General features: G+C 43.9%; 1 protein-coding gene across 1 annotated transcript in view; it reads right to left on the bottom strand.

Moving 5' to 3' along the window:
* fbxl22 (F-box and leucine-rich repeat protein 22) overlaps window positions 1-17,767 on the bottom strand; it is a 49,986-nt gene that overhangs the window by 24,584 nt on the left and 7,635 nt on the right. Inside the window, exon 2 of the mRNA XM_043680134.1 lies at window positions 15,851-16,189. Coding sequence (XP_043536069.1) covers window positions 15,851-16,189 — 339 coding nt within the window. The remainder of the gene's footprint in view (window positions 1-15,850; window positions 16,190-17,767) is intronic.

Genomic DNA, 17,767 nt, shown 5'->3' with positions numbered 1-17,767 from the left:
CATCTGCCACTGATCTGCCCACTCTCCCAACCTGTCCAGATCATGTTGAAGAATCTCTGTATCCTCAGCACAGTTCACTCTCCCACCCAACTTGGTATCATCTGCAAACTTTGAGATGTTGCATTTTGTTCCCTCATCCAAATCATTAATATATATTGTGAATAGCTGGGTTCCCAGCATCGATCCCTGTGGAACCGAGTTACTGCCTGCCAATTTAAAAAAGATCCATTAATTCCTATTCTTTGTTTCCTCCCTGCTAGCCAGTTTTCTATTCATCTCAATACACTTCCCCCAATCCCATGCACTTTCATCTTGCAAAATAATTTCTTATGCGGGACTTTGAAAAACCAAGCTAGTTAAAGAAATACTTCCCTGCCCATGTGCATCCATCATTCCTCTGATGCATTATGCCAGTTTCGGAATTTCCAGTTTGCTGGCTCCAGCCTCTTTCTCTTTACCATTTCCTCCCCTGTCCACTTTCCGCAGGGACCATTCCCTCTAGGACACCCTGGTTAACTCTTGCTTCCCTCCTAACACTCCTGCACAGCCCCATGGCACTTTCTCCTGTGTGATGATGCTTCCCCTTTAATAAGGTTATGTTGTCATTGGTTTTTTTCAACAGGGTCATAAAGACAGAGGTGCTGATTTGTCTGGAAATGGTTACTTTGAACAATGGCAGGGAGTGGCCAGTTCTCCCAGTTCAGATTTTTTTCTAGTTTGGTTTGTTTAAGCAGGCAGTCAAAAAACTGCTGGAGATCGAGAGAAACAACTACAGCAAAAAGAGGTTCCATTCTTCAACAGATGTTTCTTGCCCCTACCTTCAATCTGAAACCTCTCCTGCCTGAAAGAAGCTGGGTTGGAATTTACCTTTTGCCAAGGAGCGTGTTTATGAGATGTTGTAGGGATTGGAACAGGTCCTTCGTTAAGTTGCGATAGAGTCAGTTGGGTTTGCAGATAAGTTCAGCTATTCTAAATTCTGTTTTCTTTTAATATTTAATATAATAATAAAAATTCTGTTTATTATTGAAGCTGAATGGTTTGACCAGCTGCATCCCTCCTGGAATTTACATCGGCCTAAACGTTTTGGGCTCCCGTTTTCAAATGTTTTGTGGGTGTCTGGCCTGGTCCAGAACACCTGCAATCACCGAAAGTGTAACACTTGCATTCTTCCTCTTCAGTATCCAAGGGCCCAAACATATCTTCTAGGTGAATCGACTCTTTACCTGCACTTCTCACAATCTAGTCAACTGCAGTCGCTGCTCACAATGTGGCCCTTTTATACTGGGGAAATGAAGTGTAGGTTGGGTGACTGCTTTGGAAAACATCTATGCTCCATCATGAGCTTCCAGTTGCTTGGCACATTACACACCACCCAGTTCCATGGTTAACATCTCTGTCTCAGGCTTGTTGCAATGCTCCCAGCAAACCTCAGCACAATCTGGAAGAACCACATCTCATTTTCTGTTTGCAGACCCTGCAGCCCTCCGCAGTCAATATCAAGTTCAATAACTTCAGGGCCTGAACTCTCCCATGTCCCAGCCCCCTACTACACACACCAGATCTGTTACACATAGTCTGTGATTACCCACTACCACTAAGAGTCCCCATTAATATCTATTCACCCTCCTAGCCAGATTGTTATCCACTCCTTTGTCTGTCCAACTATTCTTTCTCTCTTTGGGCTCTATCCAGACCTATTGTTTACTCCTTACCCAAACCCTATCTTCTGCACATAAACCAACATTTTCCTAGCTACCATCAGTTCTGGGATATAGTTACTGGACCTGAAACATTAACTCTGATTTCTCTCCACAGACCTGCTGAGCTTTTCCAGCAATTTCTGTTTTTGTCCTAACATTCTCCTCTCTTGCTTCGCTCAATAACCTGGGGTCGATATGATTGGGCCCTGGAGCCTTATCCATCTTAATGCTGTTCAAGAAACTCAAAGCCACTTCTTTCTTGATCTCAAAATGCCCTGGCAAATTAGCATTCTCCACATTAATCTATCTTCGATATCCTTCTCCTGCGTGAATATTGTCCACATCCTCTGCCTCCATGTATCCTTGAGTGGTCTCTCCTCAGCTAGCCTCTTGTTTTTAATGGATGTATAGAATGTGTTGGGATTTTCTTTAATCTAACTTGTCAAGATGTGGAGGGACTGGGGTGGGCAAAGTTAAAAATCACACAACACCAGGTTTTATGTCCAACAGTTTTATTTAAAAGCACTAGCTTTCGGAATGCTGCTCATTAATCAGGTAGTTGTGCAGCAGGACCATAAGACACAGACTTTATAGCAAAAATTACAGTGTCAGGCAACTGAAATGATATATTTAACAAAACTAGATTGCTGTTAAGTCTTCCATTTTTTACAATGGATTGAAGGTTTTGGTTAATATGTAAATCCCAGAACTTCTCTTAAATCACATTCTTGAGGTAACTTAATGTTTTATTAAAAAAGGTGACATCTCCACTCAGACAATACATTAAAGATTTGAGGTTAGAGTCTGTCTGAATCCCAATCTTGAGTCAGGCTGATCCTATTTCCAAAGTAGAATTTATAAAATATTACATGCATTGACTGCCTTGCAGGTTGTGTATTTTTTGAGCAAAATAGAATGTATCTGCAAATACAAATTCACCCCCATAGACTAATACGTATGTGCATGAGAGAGAGAGAGTGAGTGCCTGCATGTGATTGTGTGCATGTGAGTGTGTGTGCACGTGAGAGAGTATGTGTTTGTGTGTGTGTGAGTGTGATGGAGTATAAGCCTGTGAGAGGATGTGTGCATGGGTGTGAGTGTAGGGGTTGCATGTGTGATTGTTTGAGAGAAAGCGTGTGTATGAGAGATGATCTGCATGAGTGTGTGAGTATGTAAGAGTTTGCGTGTATGTGTGCTTGTGTGTGTGTATGAGAGCGTGTGTAGTGCAGTGTGACATGAACCCAAGGTCCTGGTTGTGGTCATCCCCATGGGTATCTCATACTTGGCTGTCAGCCTCTGCTCGGCCACTCTGTTGTTGCATATCCCGACGTCCACCTTGGAGGATGGTCACCCTACAATCCGAGCTGAATGTCCTGTACCACTGAAGTGTTCGCTGACTGGGACGGAATACCCCTGTTTGGCAATTGTTGCACCGTGTCCATTCATCCGCTGTTGGAGCATCTGCTTGGTCTTGCTAATGTACCATGTCTTGGGGCATCCTTGCCTGCAGCGTATGATAGACAACATTGGCCAAGTCGCATGAGTACCTGCTACGTACATGGTGGGTGTGTCCCCATGCATAATGGTGGTATCCGTGTCGACACTCTGACATGTCTTGTGGTTGCCATGACAGAGTTGTACGGTGTTGTGGTCAATGTTGTCCTGAAGGCTGGGAAGTTTATGTACGCATAGGATCTGTTCAGATGAGAAGGAACATGACGGATACTTGAAGGTGCTCAAGGATGTCCTCATAATAACAGGATACGATGCTCAATTCATTGATCACCAGTTCCAATGTGCCACAGCGAGAAACTGTAATGACTTCGTCAGGAGACAGACACGGGATGCAACCGATAGGGTATCTTTCATTGTCCAGTACTTCCTGGGAGCAGTGAAATCTATGCCATGTTCTTCACAGCCTGCAATACATTATCGATGAAGATGAGCACCTCCCCAAATCTTCCCTATACCTCCACTTCTTGTCTTTAAACAACTGCCAAACCTTAAACATTGTTCGCAGTAAACTGCCCAGAGGCTGATAGCCAAGATCGGTACCCATGGGGATAGCCTTAACCGGGACCTTGGGTTCATGTCACAGTACAGGTGACCCCACTGCACTATACACTCTCTCTCACACACACTCTTACATCCTCACACACACATGCACACTCTCTACACATACACACATATACTCCCCTACACTCACACCCATGCACACACCCTCTCACAGGCCACTTATCTCCATTACACCCACACACACTTTACCAAGCTTTCACACACAAACACACACCCCCTCGTGCACTCACACTCACATACAGACACTCTCTCTCTCCCTTACTCTCACAAATATAAGTTTATGGGGTGAATTTGCATTTGCAGAATTATATTTAAGGGTACATTCAATTTTGCTGTAAAAACACACAATCTGCAGGCAGTCAATGCAGGTAGTAAATCCATGTAATATTTTATAAATTCCACTTTGGAAATAGAACCAGTCTGACTCCATATTGGAATACAGACGACTCTAACCTATAATGCACCTTTAATGCATTGTCTGAGCTGAGATGTCACCTTTTTATTTAAAACCTTAAGTTATCTCAAGAATGTGACTTGAAAGAAGTTCTGGGATTTACATATTAATGAACTGAAACCTGCTGCCTATTCTAAAAGGTGAAAGGCTTAACAGCAACCTACTTTTGTTCAATATATCATTTCAGTTGCCTGACACTGTAATTTTTGCTGTAAATTCTGTGTCTTATGATCTTGCTCCATAGCTACCTGATGAAGGAGCAGCACTCCGAAAGCTAGTGCTTCCAAATAAACCTGTTGGACTATAACTTGGTGATGTGTGATTTTTAACATTGTCCTATTTATCAAGGTCATTTCCTTGTTCTCCTAATTCCCTGCTTGAGTACTTTCCTGCTTTCTTTATGTTCCTCATGGCCCTGTCTGATTGTAGCTTCCTTAACCTTGCATATGCTTCTTCTTCCCTTTTGACTAAATTTACAGTCTCCCTCTTTATCCAAAGGTTGCTTGCCTTGCCATCCTTGTCCTTCCTCTTTAATGCTGGTCCTGAACTGTCATCAGCAGGTCTTTAAACAAAGACTGGGCTGAATGGCCTGTTTCCACACTGTAGGGATTCTATGATTGGTTGTACTATGAAACAACTCCCACATATTAAATGTGGTTTTCCCCAATAATAGCGCCTCCCAATAATCATTTCATAGCTCCTGCATAATTAGCCCTCCCCATTTTCGGTGCCTTCCTGGAAGATCCTGACGTATCCTTATTCATTGTTATCTTAAAACCTAAGGAGTTGTGATCACCATTTCCATAATGCTCTCCCAGTCACCTGGCCAGACTTATTGGCCAGGTGACTAGTCCACTATGGCCCCTCTTCTCATTGGACCATCCAATACTGTTTCAAAAAACCCTCTTGGATGCACCTAACAAATTCTGCCCTGTACAAGCCTCTTGCTCTAGGCAAGTCCCAGTTGATAATGGGGAAGTTAAAGTCACCTACTATGACAACCCTGTTAGAAATATAGAAAATAGGTGCAGGAGGAGGCAATTTGGCTCTTCAAGCCTGCACCACCACTCAATATGGTCATGGCTGATTATGCAATTCTATATTCCCCCTCCTGCTTTCTTTCCATATCCCTTGAACCACAAGAGACACATCCGCCTCCCTCTTGAATATATCTAACGAACTGCCCCCAACAGCTTTCTGTGGTAGAGATTTCACAGGTTCACAACTCTCTGAATGAAGTAATTCTTCCTCATCTCAGTCCTTTTATTCTTATCTCTTATTCTTATACTGTGGCCCCTAGTTATGGACTTCTCACTATGAATAGCAATGGGTGGCACAGTGGTTAGCACTGCTGCCTCACAGCGCCAGAGACCCAGGTTCAATTCCTGACTCAGGAATGTGTGGAGTTTGCACCTTCTCCCAGTATCTGCGTGGGTTTCCTCCGGGTGCTCCGGTTTCCTCCCACAGTCCAAAGATGTGCAGGTCAGGTGAATTGGCCATGCTAAATTGTCCCTAATGTTAGGTAAGGGGTAAATGTAGGGGTATGGGTGGGTTGCGCTTCGGCGGGTCGGTGTGGACTTGTTGGGCCGAAGGGCCTGTTTCCACATTGTAAAGTAATCTAATCTAATCTAAACAGCATTCCATTAGATTTCCTCACTGCTTGCTGCACCTGCAAACCAATCTTCAGTGCACATCTGCTCCCTCGTCAACCAAGGTTCCCTCACACGACCATTTCTTTCCTGCCTGACCGGTACATACATATCAAGGACACGTCGTATCTGTTCTTGAAAAAGTTCCACATTTCCACGACATCCTTCCCCGACAGCCTATGCTCCGAACTTATGCTCCTCAGATCCTGTCTTACAGCATTGTAATTACCCTTCCGCCAATTGTAAAACCTACCCTGTTGCATGCACCTGTCTCTCTCCATAACCAAGGTGAAAGTCACAGAATTGTGGTCACCATCACCAAAATGTTCACCCAGTCTTAAAACTACCCTCTGTTAAGATTAGATTAGATTCCATACATTGTGGAAACAGGCCCTTTGGCCCAACAAGTTCACACCGACCCTCCGAAGAGCAACCCACCCATGCCCATTCCCCTACATTTACTCCTGACTAATGGCACCTATCACTATGGGCAATTTAACATGGCCAATTCACCTAACCTGCACATCTTTGGACTGTGGGAAGAAATCGGAGCACCCGGAGGAAACCCACGCAGACACGGGGAGAACGTGCAAACTCCACACAGTCAGTCGCCTGAGGCGGGAATTGAACCCGGGTCTCAGGCGCTGCGAGGCAGCAGTGCTAAACACTGTGCCACCATGCCGCCCATAAATGCTTACTGCATTTCCCCGCAGTCTTTTTAAAATAATGGCATTGTTATCATCGGCGACCCCTCACTGACAAGGATGACTCTCTTCCAATCTCAGGGTGAGTTCATCAGTGGCTGTACAGAGTGATACAACCACTACATGCTCTGTTACCTTTGGGGCAGGTGGTGGTCACAGGATGGTGTAGGTATGGCAGTGTGCTCTTTTTGGCTGTTTTTTCCTTGACTTCCATTATTTCCTGTTGGCAAGTCTCAAGGTCCTCGACATCTTCCCAGATGCTCCTTCTCCACTTTGGACGGTTTAGGCTCAATGTTTCCCAGGTGTCTGTGGGAATGTTGCACTTCACCAGTGAGGCCTTGAGGGTACCTCCCTGTAGCATTTCCTCTGTTCACTTGGGGCTCGCCTACCATTTTGAAGCTGGGAATACAGCACCTGCATGGATCATTGTTGGTCATACAGATGGCATGCCCAGTGTGGTCAGTGCCTCGATGCTGGGGATGTTGGCCTGATCAAGGACATTCATGCTGATGTGTCTTTCTTCCCAGCAGATTGGCAGGATCTTGTGCAGGCAGTGATGGTAGTACTGCTCCAGTGCCTTGAGGTGTCTACTGTAGACAGTCCATATCTCAGAGTCATGTGGGAGGGTGTGAACCACCACAGCTCTGTAAACCTGGATTTTTGTGTCAGATCAAATATTGTTGCCCTCAAACACCATTTTCCTCAGGTCGCTGAAGGCTGCACGAGCAGACTGGAGGCGATGTTGGACCTCTTCATCAATAGCTGCTTTGGCTGGCAAGACACCAAGGTATTAGAAGTGGGCAACGTTTTCTAAGGCCTCCCCATGGACCTAGATGATTGGGGGTTTGCTCCAAAATGCCAGGCCACCATCTTGCGGATGTTGAGGTTGAGACCCGTGCTCTCATATGCCTCTAAAGGTGCTGACGATGGTCTGGAGTACATTCTCAGAGATTGTGCACATAAAAGCATCATCTGCGTATTGCAGCTCATTGACATTGATTGGAGTGACTTTGGTTTTGGCGTGAAGGTGGTGGAGGTTCAATAGCTTCACACAGGTTCTAAAATTTAGTTCCACTCCAGCAGGGAGCTGATTGCCAGTGGGATGAAGCATTTCAGTGAAGTTGATCTAGAACAGTGCTGAGGCGATGATGCAGCCCTGCTTGACACCAGACCATATGGGAATGGTTCAGTGGTGGAGCCATTTGCCATTGTCACAACTTTTATGTTGTGGTGGAGCCAATCTTTGATGATACAAATGTCTCCACCTAAGAGCCCCGCAATTTCTCCCCTAACCTCCCACAAAGTCCAGGGATACACTTCATCCCATGGAAACTTAGTGCATTGTAAGACTTATAGCACTTTTTCTTCTATATGGACTCTCTTCAAAATATCACTATTTACTTCCCCGAGATCTGTGCTTTTCTTAATAGTAAATACTAATGAGAAATATCCATTTCAGATCTCACCTATCTCTTGTGGCTCTTATTTATCTTTATTCACTCTCTAGTTACTCTTTTGCCCTTCATTTACTTGTAGAATCTAAAGAAATCCTTCACTTTATCTGATAAAGCCATCTCATGTCCCCTTTTAGCCTTTCTTATTTCTCTCTTAAGTGTTATCCACCACCCTCTATATTCCTCAAGGAATTCAGTTGATCCCAGCTGCCTATACAAGTTTATGCTTTCTTCTTTTTCTTGACCAAGGCCTCAATAACACTAGTCATCCAGGGTTCCCTACTCTCGCCAGCCTTACCTGTCACTCTAACATGAACATGCTGGTCCTGAACCTTCATTAACTCACTTTTGAAAGCCTCCCACTTACCAGCCTGCAAACAGCCCCAATCAACTCTTGAAAGTGCTTGTCTAAGACCATCAACTTAGAACTTTAATATGTGGGTCAGCTTTTCCATAGCATGTTAAAATTATGGTCCCTGATTCCAAAGCACTTCCTTACTAACACTTCCATCACTTGCCCTGCCTTATTTCTCAAAAGAAGGTCAAGTTTTGCCTTTCTCTAGTACAGCTATCTACATATTGCATAAAAAATTCTTCCTGAATGCACTTTACAAATTTCTCTCCATACAAGCCCTTAACACTATGGCAGTCCCAGTCAGTGTTAGGAAAGTTTAAAATTCCTATTACAATCCTATTATTCTGCAGCTATCTGCTATCTTCTTCCATATTTGCTCCTCTATCTCCCATTGACTATTGGGGTCTGAAAGTAAAATAGTGTAAATGTGATCTGCCCCTTTTTATTTCTCATTTCAGTCCAAATAGACCCAGTGAGTGAACCCTCAAGAATGTCTTCTCTAGTGCTGTGATGATCTCACTAAACACAAATGCAACTTTACCTCCTCTTTGGCCTTTCCTTTATCCTTCTTGTAGCATCTTGAGCTGCCAATTGAGCTGCCAATCCTGCCCCTCCCTCAGGCAGAAGTGGGTACTGCAAATGCTGGAGATTAGAGTCAAGATTAGAGTGGTGCTGAAAAAGCACAGCATTCCTGATGAAGGGTTTTTGCCCGAAACGTCATTTTTCCTGCTCCTCGGATGCAGTCTGACCTGCTGTGCTTTTCCAGCACCACTCTAATCTTGACTGTCCCTCCCTCAGCCATGTTTCTCTAATACCTATAATATCCCAGTTCCACATACCCATCCATGCCCAGAGATCATTTGCCTTACCTGCTCAGGCCTCTTTGCATTGAAATAAATGCTAGGCTTCCCTTGCTTCTGCCTGCGCTGTATAGTACTGGGATCACCAACACTACCTTTACTCTCATTAACTTACTCTCATTAATCTCTGTACTGTCCTCAACCTTCTGTTTCATCTCCTTACCACTTTGGATCCCACCCCCCTCCCCCACCCCCACCTGACTAGTTTAAACCCACCCAAGTGGCTCAAGCAAATGTCCCCACATGGGTATTGGTTTCCCTCCAGTTTAGGTGCAATCCATCCCTCTTGTATGGGTCATCTCTACCCCAGAAGAGAACCCAGTGATCCAAGAGTCAGAATGTCTCCCCCTCGCATAAGCCAAGTCCTCTGATTCCTGCTCTCACTAACATGTCGCACCAATAATCGTCCAGGAATCACTACCCTTGACGTCCACCAATCACTCTTCAGGATCTCATCCCTTCGTTGACCTTTGTCGATGGTGCTGGTGGTTCTCCTATAACGCCGTAGTTGCATTCCAGCGGAACCTCGCTTCATAGAAATAATGGTGCCAATGGGAAAAGTGAGGTTGGGGCAGATCAGCAAATATATCACTCATGATCACTCAAAAATCACCCAAAAATCTAATGCAAAGTATAGCACAACCTGAATGAAGGCTGAAATCATATTTATTAACAAAACAAAAGTAAATTTAACTCAGTACATTTAAGAAATCTAAGAAAGCTGTTCTCTCTACAGTACCTCTCACAGACAACTGCTCTGTCAGCAGCTGACATTGATGCATGCAAAGAGACGTCGGCACAGCTTGGACTTTGCCTGACCCTGGTCTACAGCAGAGCAAATCGTGGTGTCACAGGCCTGGCTCCACTGTTGTACTGCCCTGAGAGGCTATTCCCCCACTCCCCGCGCTCCTCCTCCACCCCCCCCCCCCCCCCGCCCCCCCCCCCACAACAGTATCCAAACTTGCTAGAAAATGGAATAGCAATAGGAGACTGCCTGGCTCTCCTGGTGGTCGAAAATATAGCTATCAAAAAATTCCAAACAGCAGAGCCAACTAATAAAACCTTTTACTTTACATTTTTGATTCAGTATAATTAGACAGAAAGAAGTCTTTATCTGAAATCTTAGCCACTAATGAAGGTGATCAGAACTGGAGTTTATCTAAAGAATTTGGTTTAACTAACACCTCACCTCAGCTGAGGCACAGTCTGAGCTGCGTGATGATGTTGTCACTTTAACAAGATTATATTGTCCTGGATTTTTTGAAGAGCGGTTATAAAAGCAGAGGTGCTGAACTGGCTACTGAAAATGGCAGAAGTAAATAACGTAGGAAACCTTCAGGTTTTTTTTCAGTTGTAACAATGGAAGTGGAGTGGCCAGGTCTCCAGATTACTACTTTTTGTTTTAGGTAGGCATCCTAAGCAATCAAGACCTTGGAGTGCAGGTTCATAGTTCCTTAAAAGTGGAGTCATGGGAGATAGGATAGTAGAGAAAGTGTTTGGTATTCTTGTCAGGATCTTTTCCCTAGGGTGGGGGAGTCCAAAACAAGAGGGCATAGCTTTAAGGTGAGAGGAGAAAGATTTAAAAGGGAATAGTAACTTTTCCACAAGAGGGTGGGTGTATGTATGGAATGAGCTGCCAGACGAAGTGGTTAAATTACAACATTTAAAAGGCATCTGGATGAGTATATGAATAGGAAGGGTTTAGAGGGATATGGGCCAAATGCTGGCAAATGGCACTAGATTTATCTAGGATATCTAGTCAGCATGGATGAGTTGGACCAAAGGGTCTGTTTCCATGTCGTACATCTCTAACACTCGATAATTAAGACCCTTGTAAAAGGTTCCTCAATTGCAGGAATGGATATCGAAGATGTTGGTTTTATCGCTACCTGAGGTTTTCCAATTACCTGAGACATGTGACACGTCTGGTAAAAATCAACTACATCTTTAGGCCGTCCAGGCCAGTAAAAATGTTTTGTAATTTGGTTTGAGTTTTCTTTACTCCTAAATATTCTCCTACTGGTAATTCATGTGCTACCCAAAATACCTCCTTTCTATAACCCACTGGTAATACAACTGGATGAACTTCTGCCCAATTCTCATCCACCTGAATATGTGATGCTCTTCATTTCCTCACCAAGTTGTCATTTTAAAGATTGTAACATTCTGGGATACACTGAAATTCTTCTTCTGTGTATGCTTTCTGATACATTTGCTTCAGTTTTTCACCGTGGGTGGCACGGTGGCACAGTGGTTCAATTCCCGCCTCAGGTGACTGACTGTGTGGAGTCCGGTTTCCTCCCACAGTCCAAAGATGTGCAGGTCAGGTGAATTGGCCATGCTAAATTGCCTGTAGTGTTAGGTAAGGGGTACATGTAGGGATATGGGTGGGTTGCGCTTCGGTGGGGCGGTGTGGACTTGTTGGGCCGACGGGCCTGTTTCCACACTGTAAGTAATCTAATCTAATCTTTCTGTTGTCAGTCAACTAATTTGATCTGAGTTAAAAATATCCACTTTGTCCTCCACTGTTCTTGTTTTTTTCTCAACTGTTTGATCAAACACTGTCTGTGATCATTCTGCTTCAACTTCCTTATCTTGATTTCTCCTCCTGATTCAACCTATGGCTTTGAGACTTTGTTATCACACAGTCAGGAAATATTCTGTGGTATACTTCCTGATGTACCTCAGTTGCCTGATTTTCCACTGGCTTCCACAGGAGGCAGCACTTCTACCTGTGATCCAGCTATAACATTACAAAGGACAAATTGTATTCCCAGAGCCAAGAGCTCCTCCAGTACTCCTACCACCACTTCCTTTCACCGGACACTCCAACCTTACTCTACATAAAGAAGCACTCCTCATCTCCCCATGATTTTCACATATTGCCATCTTTTCTGGCAATAGTCCTTCTGAATGACATACCTCTTCATCGCTCAACATCAAAGATTGACATGCTCCCGTATATCTTAAACTTGTAAATTGTTTACCTGGTCCTCCTGGCCTATGCAAGTAAACCTTACCCTCGCAAGAAGATCTGGCGCTTCCTTCTCAACCAATCTCAGACCAGGTTGTACATTCTGGTGTAGCATTTTTAGCTGTGCTTTCCTTTACCACTTCAATAAAAGTGGGGGTCACGAGTTCAAAGTGAGAAGGGAAAAGTTTAATGGAGATATGCATGAAAAATTCTTTACACAGAGGGTGGTGGGTGCCTGGAGCACATTGCCAGTGGAGGTGGTAGAGGTGGGCATAATAAGGTCATTTAAGATGTATCTAGACAGATATATGAATGAACAGGGAGCAGAGGAATACTGATCCTCAGACAATTGGCGACAGTTTGGATGGAGGGTCTGGATCGGCACAGGCTTGGAGGGCCAAAGAGCCTGTTCCTGTGCTGTAATTTTCTTTGTTCTTTATTCTAATTTCTCTTCTTAACTGAAACACTCCAGCCTAGTCAACATAATCCCAGAATCACTCAGAAATCAATCCTGTGCCTTTTGATATAGATCTTCTCTCAGATTCCAATCAGAAAAAATTACATTTAAGAAATCTTGGCACAAATCTAATAAGCTTTTTTCTGTGCTGTAGACCTCTATTGCTCTGACCTCAACTACTCAGATGAATTAGATTCTGGAATTCTTCCAAATGAGGAAGCAGTGGCCTAGTGGATTTATCACTGAACTGCAGGTCATAGATTCCGACAGCACAGCGTCCTTCAGCCCTTCGGCCCAAAATGGTCCATGCTGACCAAAACGTCCATCTACGCTAACACCATTTCCCCACACGTGGCCCACATCCTTCTAAAACTTTCTTTTTAATGTATTCATCCTAATGCCTTTTAAATGCTGTTAATGTATCTCAGCTAACTGGGTACTGGGAGAAAGTGAGGATTGCAGATGCTAGAGATCAGACTTGAGAGTGTGGTGCTGGAAAAGCACAGCAGGTCAGGCAGCATCTGAGCAGCAGGAGAGTCAATGTTTCAGGCATAAGCCTTCATCAGGAATGAGGCTTGTGGGCTGGGGGGCTGAGAGATAAATGGGAGGGGGGTGAGGCTGGTGGGAAGGTAGCTGGGAATGTATAGGTAGTTGAAGGTGGGGGGGGGAAGGTGATAGGTCAGAGAGAAGGGTGGAGCGGACAGAACATGGAACATTAAAGCCCTTCAGCCCTCGATGTTGCATCGACCTGTGAAACTAATCTGAAGCCCATCTAACCTACACTATTCCATTTTCATCCATATCTTTACCCATTTAAATGCCCTTAAAGTTGGCAAGTCAACTACGATGCAGGCAGTATGTTCCACACCCTAACTACTACTCTTGGAGGAAAGAAACTGAGCCCTTTCAAAGTTTCCACATCCTTCCTATAATGCGGTGACCAGAACTGGACACAATACTCCAAGTGCGGCTCACCAGAGTTTTGTACAGTTGCAACATGACCTCTTGGCTCTGAAACTCAACCCTCGACACTGTATGCCTTCTTAACAACCCTATCAACCTGAGTGGCAACTCAGGGCTCTATGTACATGGACACCAAAATCTCTCTGCTCATCTACACTACCATGTGTATTATTATTATTATTATTATTATTATTAGCCCAGTACTCTTTACTCCTGTTGCTCCTTCCAAAGTGAATCACCTCACACTTTTCTGCATGAAACTCCATTTGCCACACCTCAGCCCAGCTCTGCAACTTATCTTTGTCCCACTGTAACCTGCAACATCCTTCGACACTATCCACAACTCCACCAACCTTTGTGTCATCCACAAATTTACTAACCCATTTTTCTATGCCCTTATCTAGGTCATTTATATAAATGACAAACAACAGTAGCCCCAAAAGAGATCCTTGTGGTATACCACCAGTAACTGAACTCTAGGATGAACATTTCCCATCAACCACCACCCTCTGTCTTCTTTCAGCTAGCCAATGTCTGATCCAAACTGCTAGATCGCCTTCAATCCCATGCCTCTGTATTTTGTGCAATGGCCTACCATGGGGAAACCTTATCAAAAGCCTTACTGAAATCCATATAAACCACATCAACTGCTTTACCCTCATCCACCATCTCAAAGAACTCAATAAGGTTGAGTTACTCTTCACAAAACCGTATTGACCATGTCTAATCAGCTTATTCCTCTCTAGATGTTTATAAATCCTATCTCTTACAACCTTTTCCAACACTTTACCCACAACCAAAGTAAGGCTTACTGTTCTATAATTCCCAGGATTGTCTCTACTCTCTTTCTTGAACAAGGAGACAACATTTGCTATCCTCCAGTCTTCTGGTACTATTCCTGTAGACAATTACAACATAAAGATCAAAACCAAAGGCTCTGCAAATCTCCTCCCTGGCTTCCCAGAGAATCCTAGGATAAATTTCATCTGGCCGAACAGGGAATAATTAACTAACAACTATTTACAATTAATTTATCTGAACCTATCTGTTACCTTCTCCACCGGCACAGTAGCTCAGTGGTTAGCACTGCCATCTCACAGTGCCAGGGACCTGGGTTCGATTCCAGCCGTGGACGACTGTCTGTGTGGAGTTGGCACATTCTTAGTGGGTTTGCTTTGGGTGCTCTGGTTTCCCCCCACAATCCAAAGATGTGCAGGTCAGGTGAATTGGCCATGCTAAATTGCCCATGGTGTTAGGTGCATTAGTCAGGGGTAAATATAGGGTGGGTTACTCTTCGGAGGGTCTGTGTGGATTTGCTGGGCCTAAGGGACTGTTTCTATACTATAGAGAATCAAATCTAATATTGGTCTGATTAAGATTTACAGAAAAATTCAAATTTCAAAATCAGCCAGCTGTTGAATCTTCTCTTTGTATCTTCCTCTGTAGATTTGCTCTCCAGGTCAGTGTGGATGTTTTTTTTCTGTGCAAACTCTTTCTCTCGACAGCCTCCTTCTCAGCACATTAGATCACAACCAAACTAGGTCCATTAGTGCATAAGCAGTCTTGGCCAAGCGCACCTCACTCAGCCTTAGACCAACTATCCTGTGCCCAGTTTTGGGCTTACTACACCATGATCAGTCCTGGGCCCACTACACTGCATCTATACCAAATCTGGGTTCACTACATTGTGGAGAAAGTGAGGACTGCAGATGCTGGAATCAGAGCTGAAAATGTGTTGCTGGAAAAGTGCAGCAGGTCAGGCAGCATCCAAGGAACAGGAGAATCGACGATTCGGCTTATGCCCGAAACGTCGATTTCACTACATTGTGCCCAATCCTGGGCCCAATAGAACGCATCCTATGTTGCGCCCATTACACTCTGTTCAAACCTAGGCCCACTATATTACACCCAGTCCTGGCCCATTACATCATGCCCAGACCTGGGTCTACTACACCTTGCCCAGCTCTGGGTCCCTACAATGTACCAATGTACCAAATGCAGATTGCCTTTAGATTTTTCTAAAACTCACTCCAAGATTAGAAAGAGCAAGGGAGTGAGTCTCAGTCTTCCTTGCTTCAATGTATGACTTGTCTCCTCTCAGCTGCTGCTATGATGATATCCCTGCAATCAAGGAATCGGTATGATCCCAAGCATTTTACTACCTACTATCCTGTACCCAGCCTACTATATCCAATTCCTGTTACCACTGAAACTGTTTCTTCATTCTTCTCACGGGGTAATCACATTTGTTTGGCTGATCTGGAACCATCTTTGCACTCTGCTCTGCACTGAAGGACAGGGAAGGACATTTCCTCAGGACCAGGTTAATCCCCTCCTGCGTGATATTCCGACAGAAATCAACATGAAAGCAGGTTAAGCTGTTCCCATAAACAGTCACAGCTTCCAGTGTTTCATCAGTCAATCTTGCACAGTTTTCCAGTTTCAGGGTATTCAGTTTGGAGCATTTCTGTAGGATTTGTATAATGTCACCATCAGAGAGGTGCCCACATCCAGAAAGTATCACTGATTGCAAGTTTGGACAACTGGGGAAAGAATGACAGAATAATTTAATTGGGAAATGATTAATACAATAAGTAATTACAGCTAAAACATCAACCCAGTATCAGCATATTAGCACTGAAAAGGATTCTATAATTAATTTAAAGGAAAATACAGGCATAATCTCTTTTCACCCACATACTCTGATATATTTAGAAAAAGATAATGAGGTGTTTTTAGGATCACTCTGTGTTTTCTAATTTACACAGTTACTAGCTTCAAAAGTTTTGAATAAAAGGTGCTTTTGAACATTATATGTGCTTGTGAAAATTCTATATACATGGAATCATTTCTTTCTTTAGCAAAAATTCTGCAGGCGGCTGTCTCCATTTGTCTATTAACCATGCCCCATTAGATGGGAGACGTTGAGGGTTTGCTTTTTCCCCGGGTGCAACAGAGTGTTAGAAGGGGACATAAATTTAAGGTGAAGGGTGGAAGGTATAGGGGAGATGTCAGGGGTGGGTTCTTTACCCAGAGAGTGGTGGGGGCATGGAATGAACTGCCTGTGGGAGTGGTAGAGTCAGAATCTTTGGTGATCTTTAAGCGGCAATTGGATAGGTACATGGATTGGTGCTTAACTAGGACAAATGTTCGGCACAACATCGTGGGCTGAAGGGCCTGTTCTGTGCTGTATTATTCTATGTTCTATGCTGTCCAGATCATAGAATAGAATCATGAAATCCCTACAGTATGGAAATTGGTGCTTCAGCCCAACAAGTCCACACCGACCCTCCAAAGAGTATCCTGCCCAAACCCATTTCCCAACATTTACCCCTAACTAACACATCCCTGAAACTTTGGGCAATTTAGCATGGCCAATCCACCTGACCTGCACATCTTTGGACTGTGGGAGGAAACCGGAGCACACAGACACTGGGAGAATGTGCAATCTCCACACAGATGTCGTCCAAGGAGACTTGGGGAATTTCTGCAGTGCATCTTGTAGATGGTACACATTGCTGCTACTGTCAGTGGTGGAGAGCGCAATAGCATCTGATATGTTTTAACATGATCAAAAATTTCAATGTATCAAATAGTGTCATAATTGAAATGGACTTCTTATTTATAAATTGTATTTACGTAGTACCTCTAACATAGTAAAACATCCCAAAGTGCTTTGCAAGGGCATAATTAACACTGAAATAAGGCAGATGGTTAAAATCTGGCATGTGTTTGAAAAAAATGCCTCAAAGAGTAACAGAGAGAGGGAGAGTGTTCCTCTAATGATGAGTGGCCACATATCTGCAGATCCCATATGTGCCAACAGCAAATCCATTTTTAAGCTATTGTACGTGCACGGCTGCACAGGAAGATGCAACAGTCTTTGAAAGTTGCCACTCAGGTGGATAGAGCTTGTAAGAAGGCCTATGGTGTATTAGCGTTCATTAGCAGAGGGATTGAATTCAAGAGTCGTGGACTTTGGTTAGGCCACATTTGGAGTACTGTGTACAGTTCTGGTCGCCTCACTTTAGGAAAGATGTGGAAGCTTTGGAGAGGGTGCAGAGAAGATTTACCAGGATGTTGCCTGGAATGGAGAAAAGGTCGTACGAGGATAGGTTGAG

The sequence above is a fragment of the Chiloscyllium plagiosum genome, chromosome 40 (genome assembly GCF_004010195.1).
Source record: "Chiloscyllium plagiosum isolate BGI_BamShark_2017 chromosome 40, ASM401019v2, whole genome shotgun sequence".
Taxonomy (NCBI): domain Eukaryota; kingdom Metazoa; phylum Chordata; class Chondrichthyes; order Orectolobiformes; family Hemiscylliidae; genus Chiloscyllium; species Chiloscyllium plagiosum.
The sequence above is the reverse complement of the archived record's forward strand: the minus strand, read 5'-3'. Positions and strand labels throughout refer to the sequence as shown.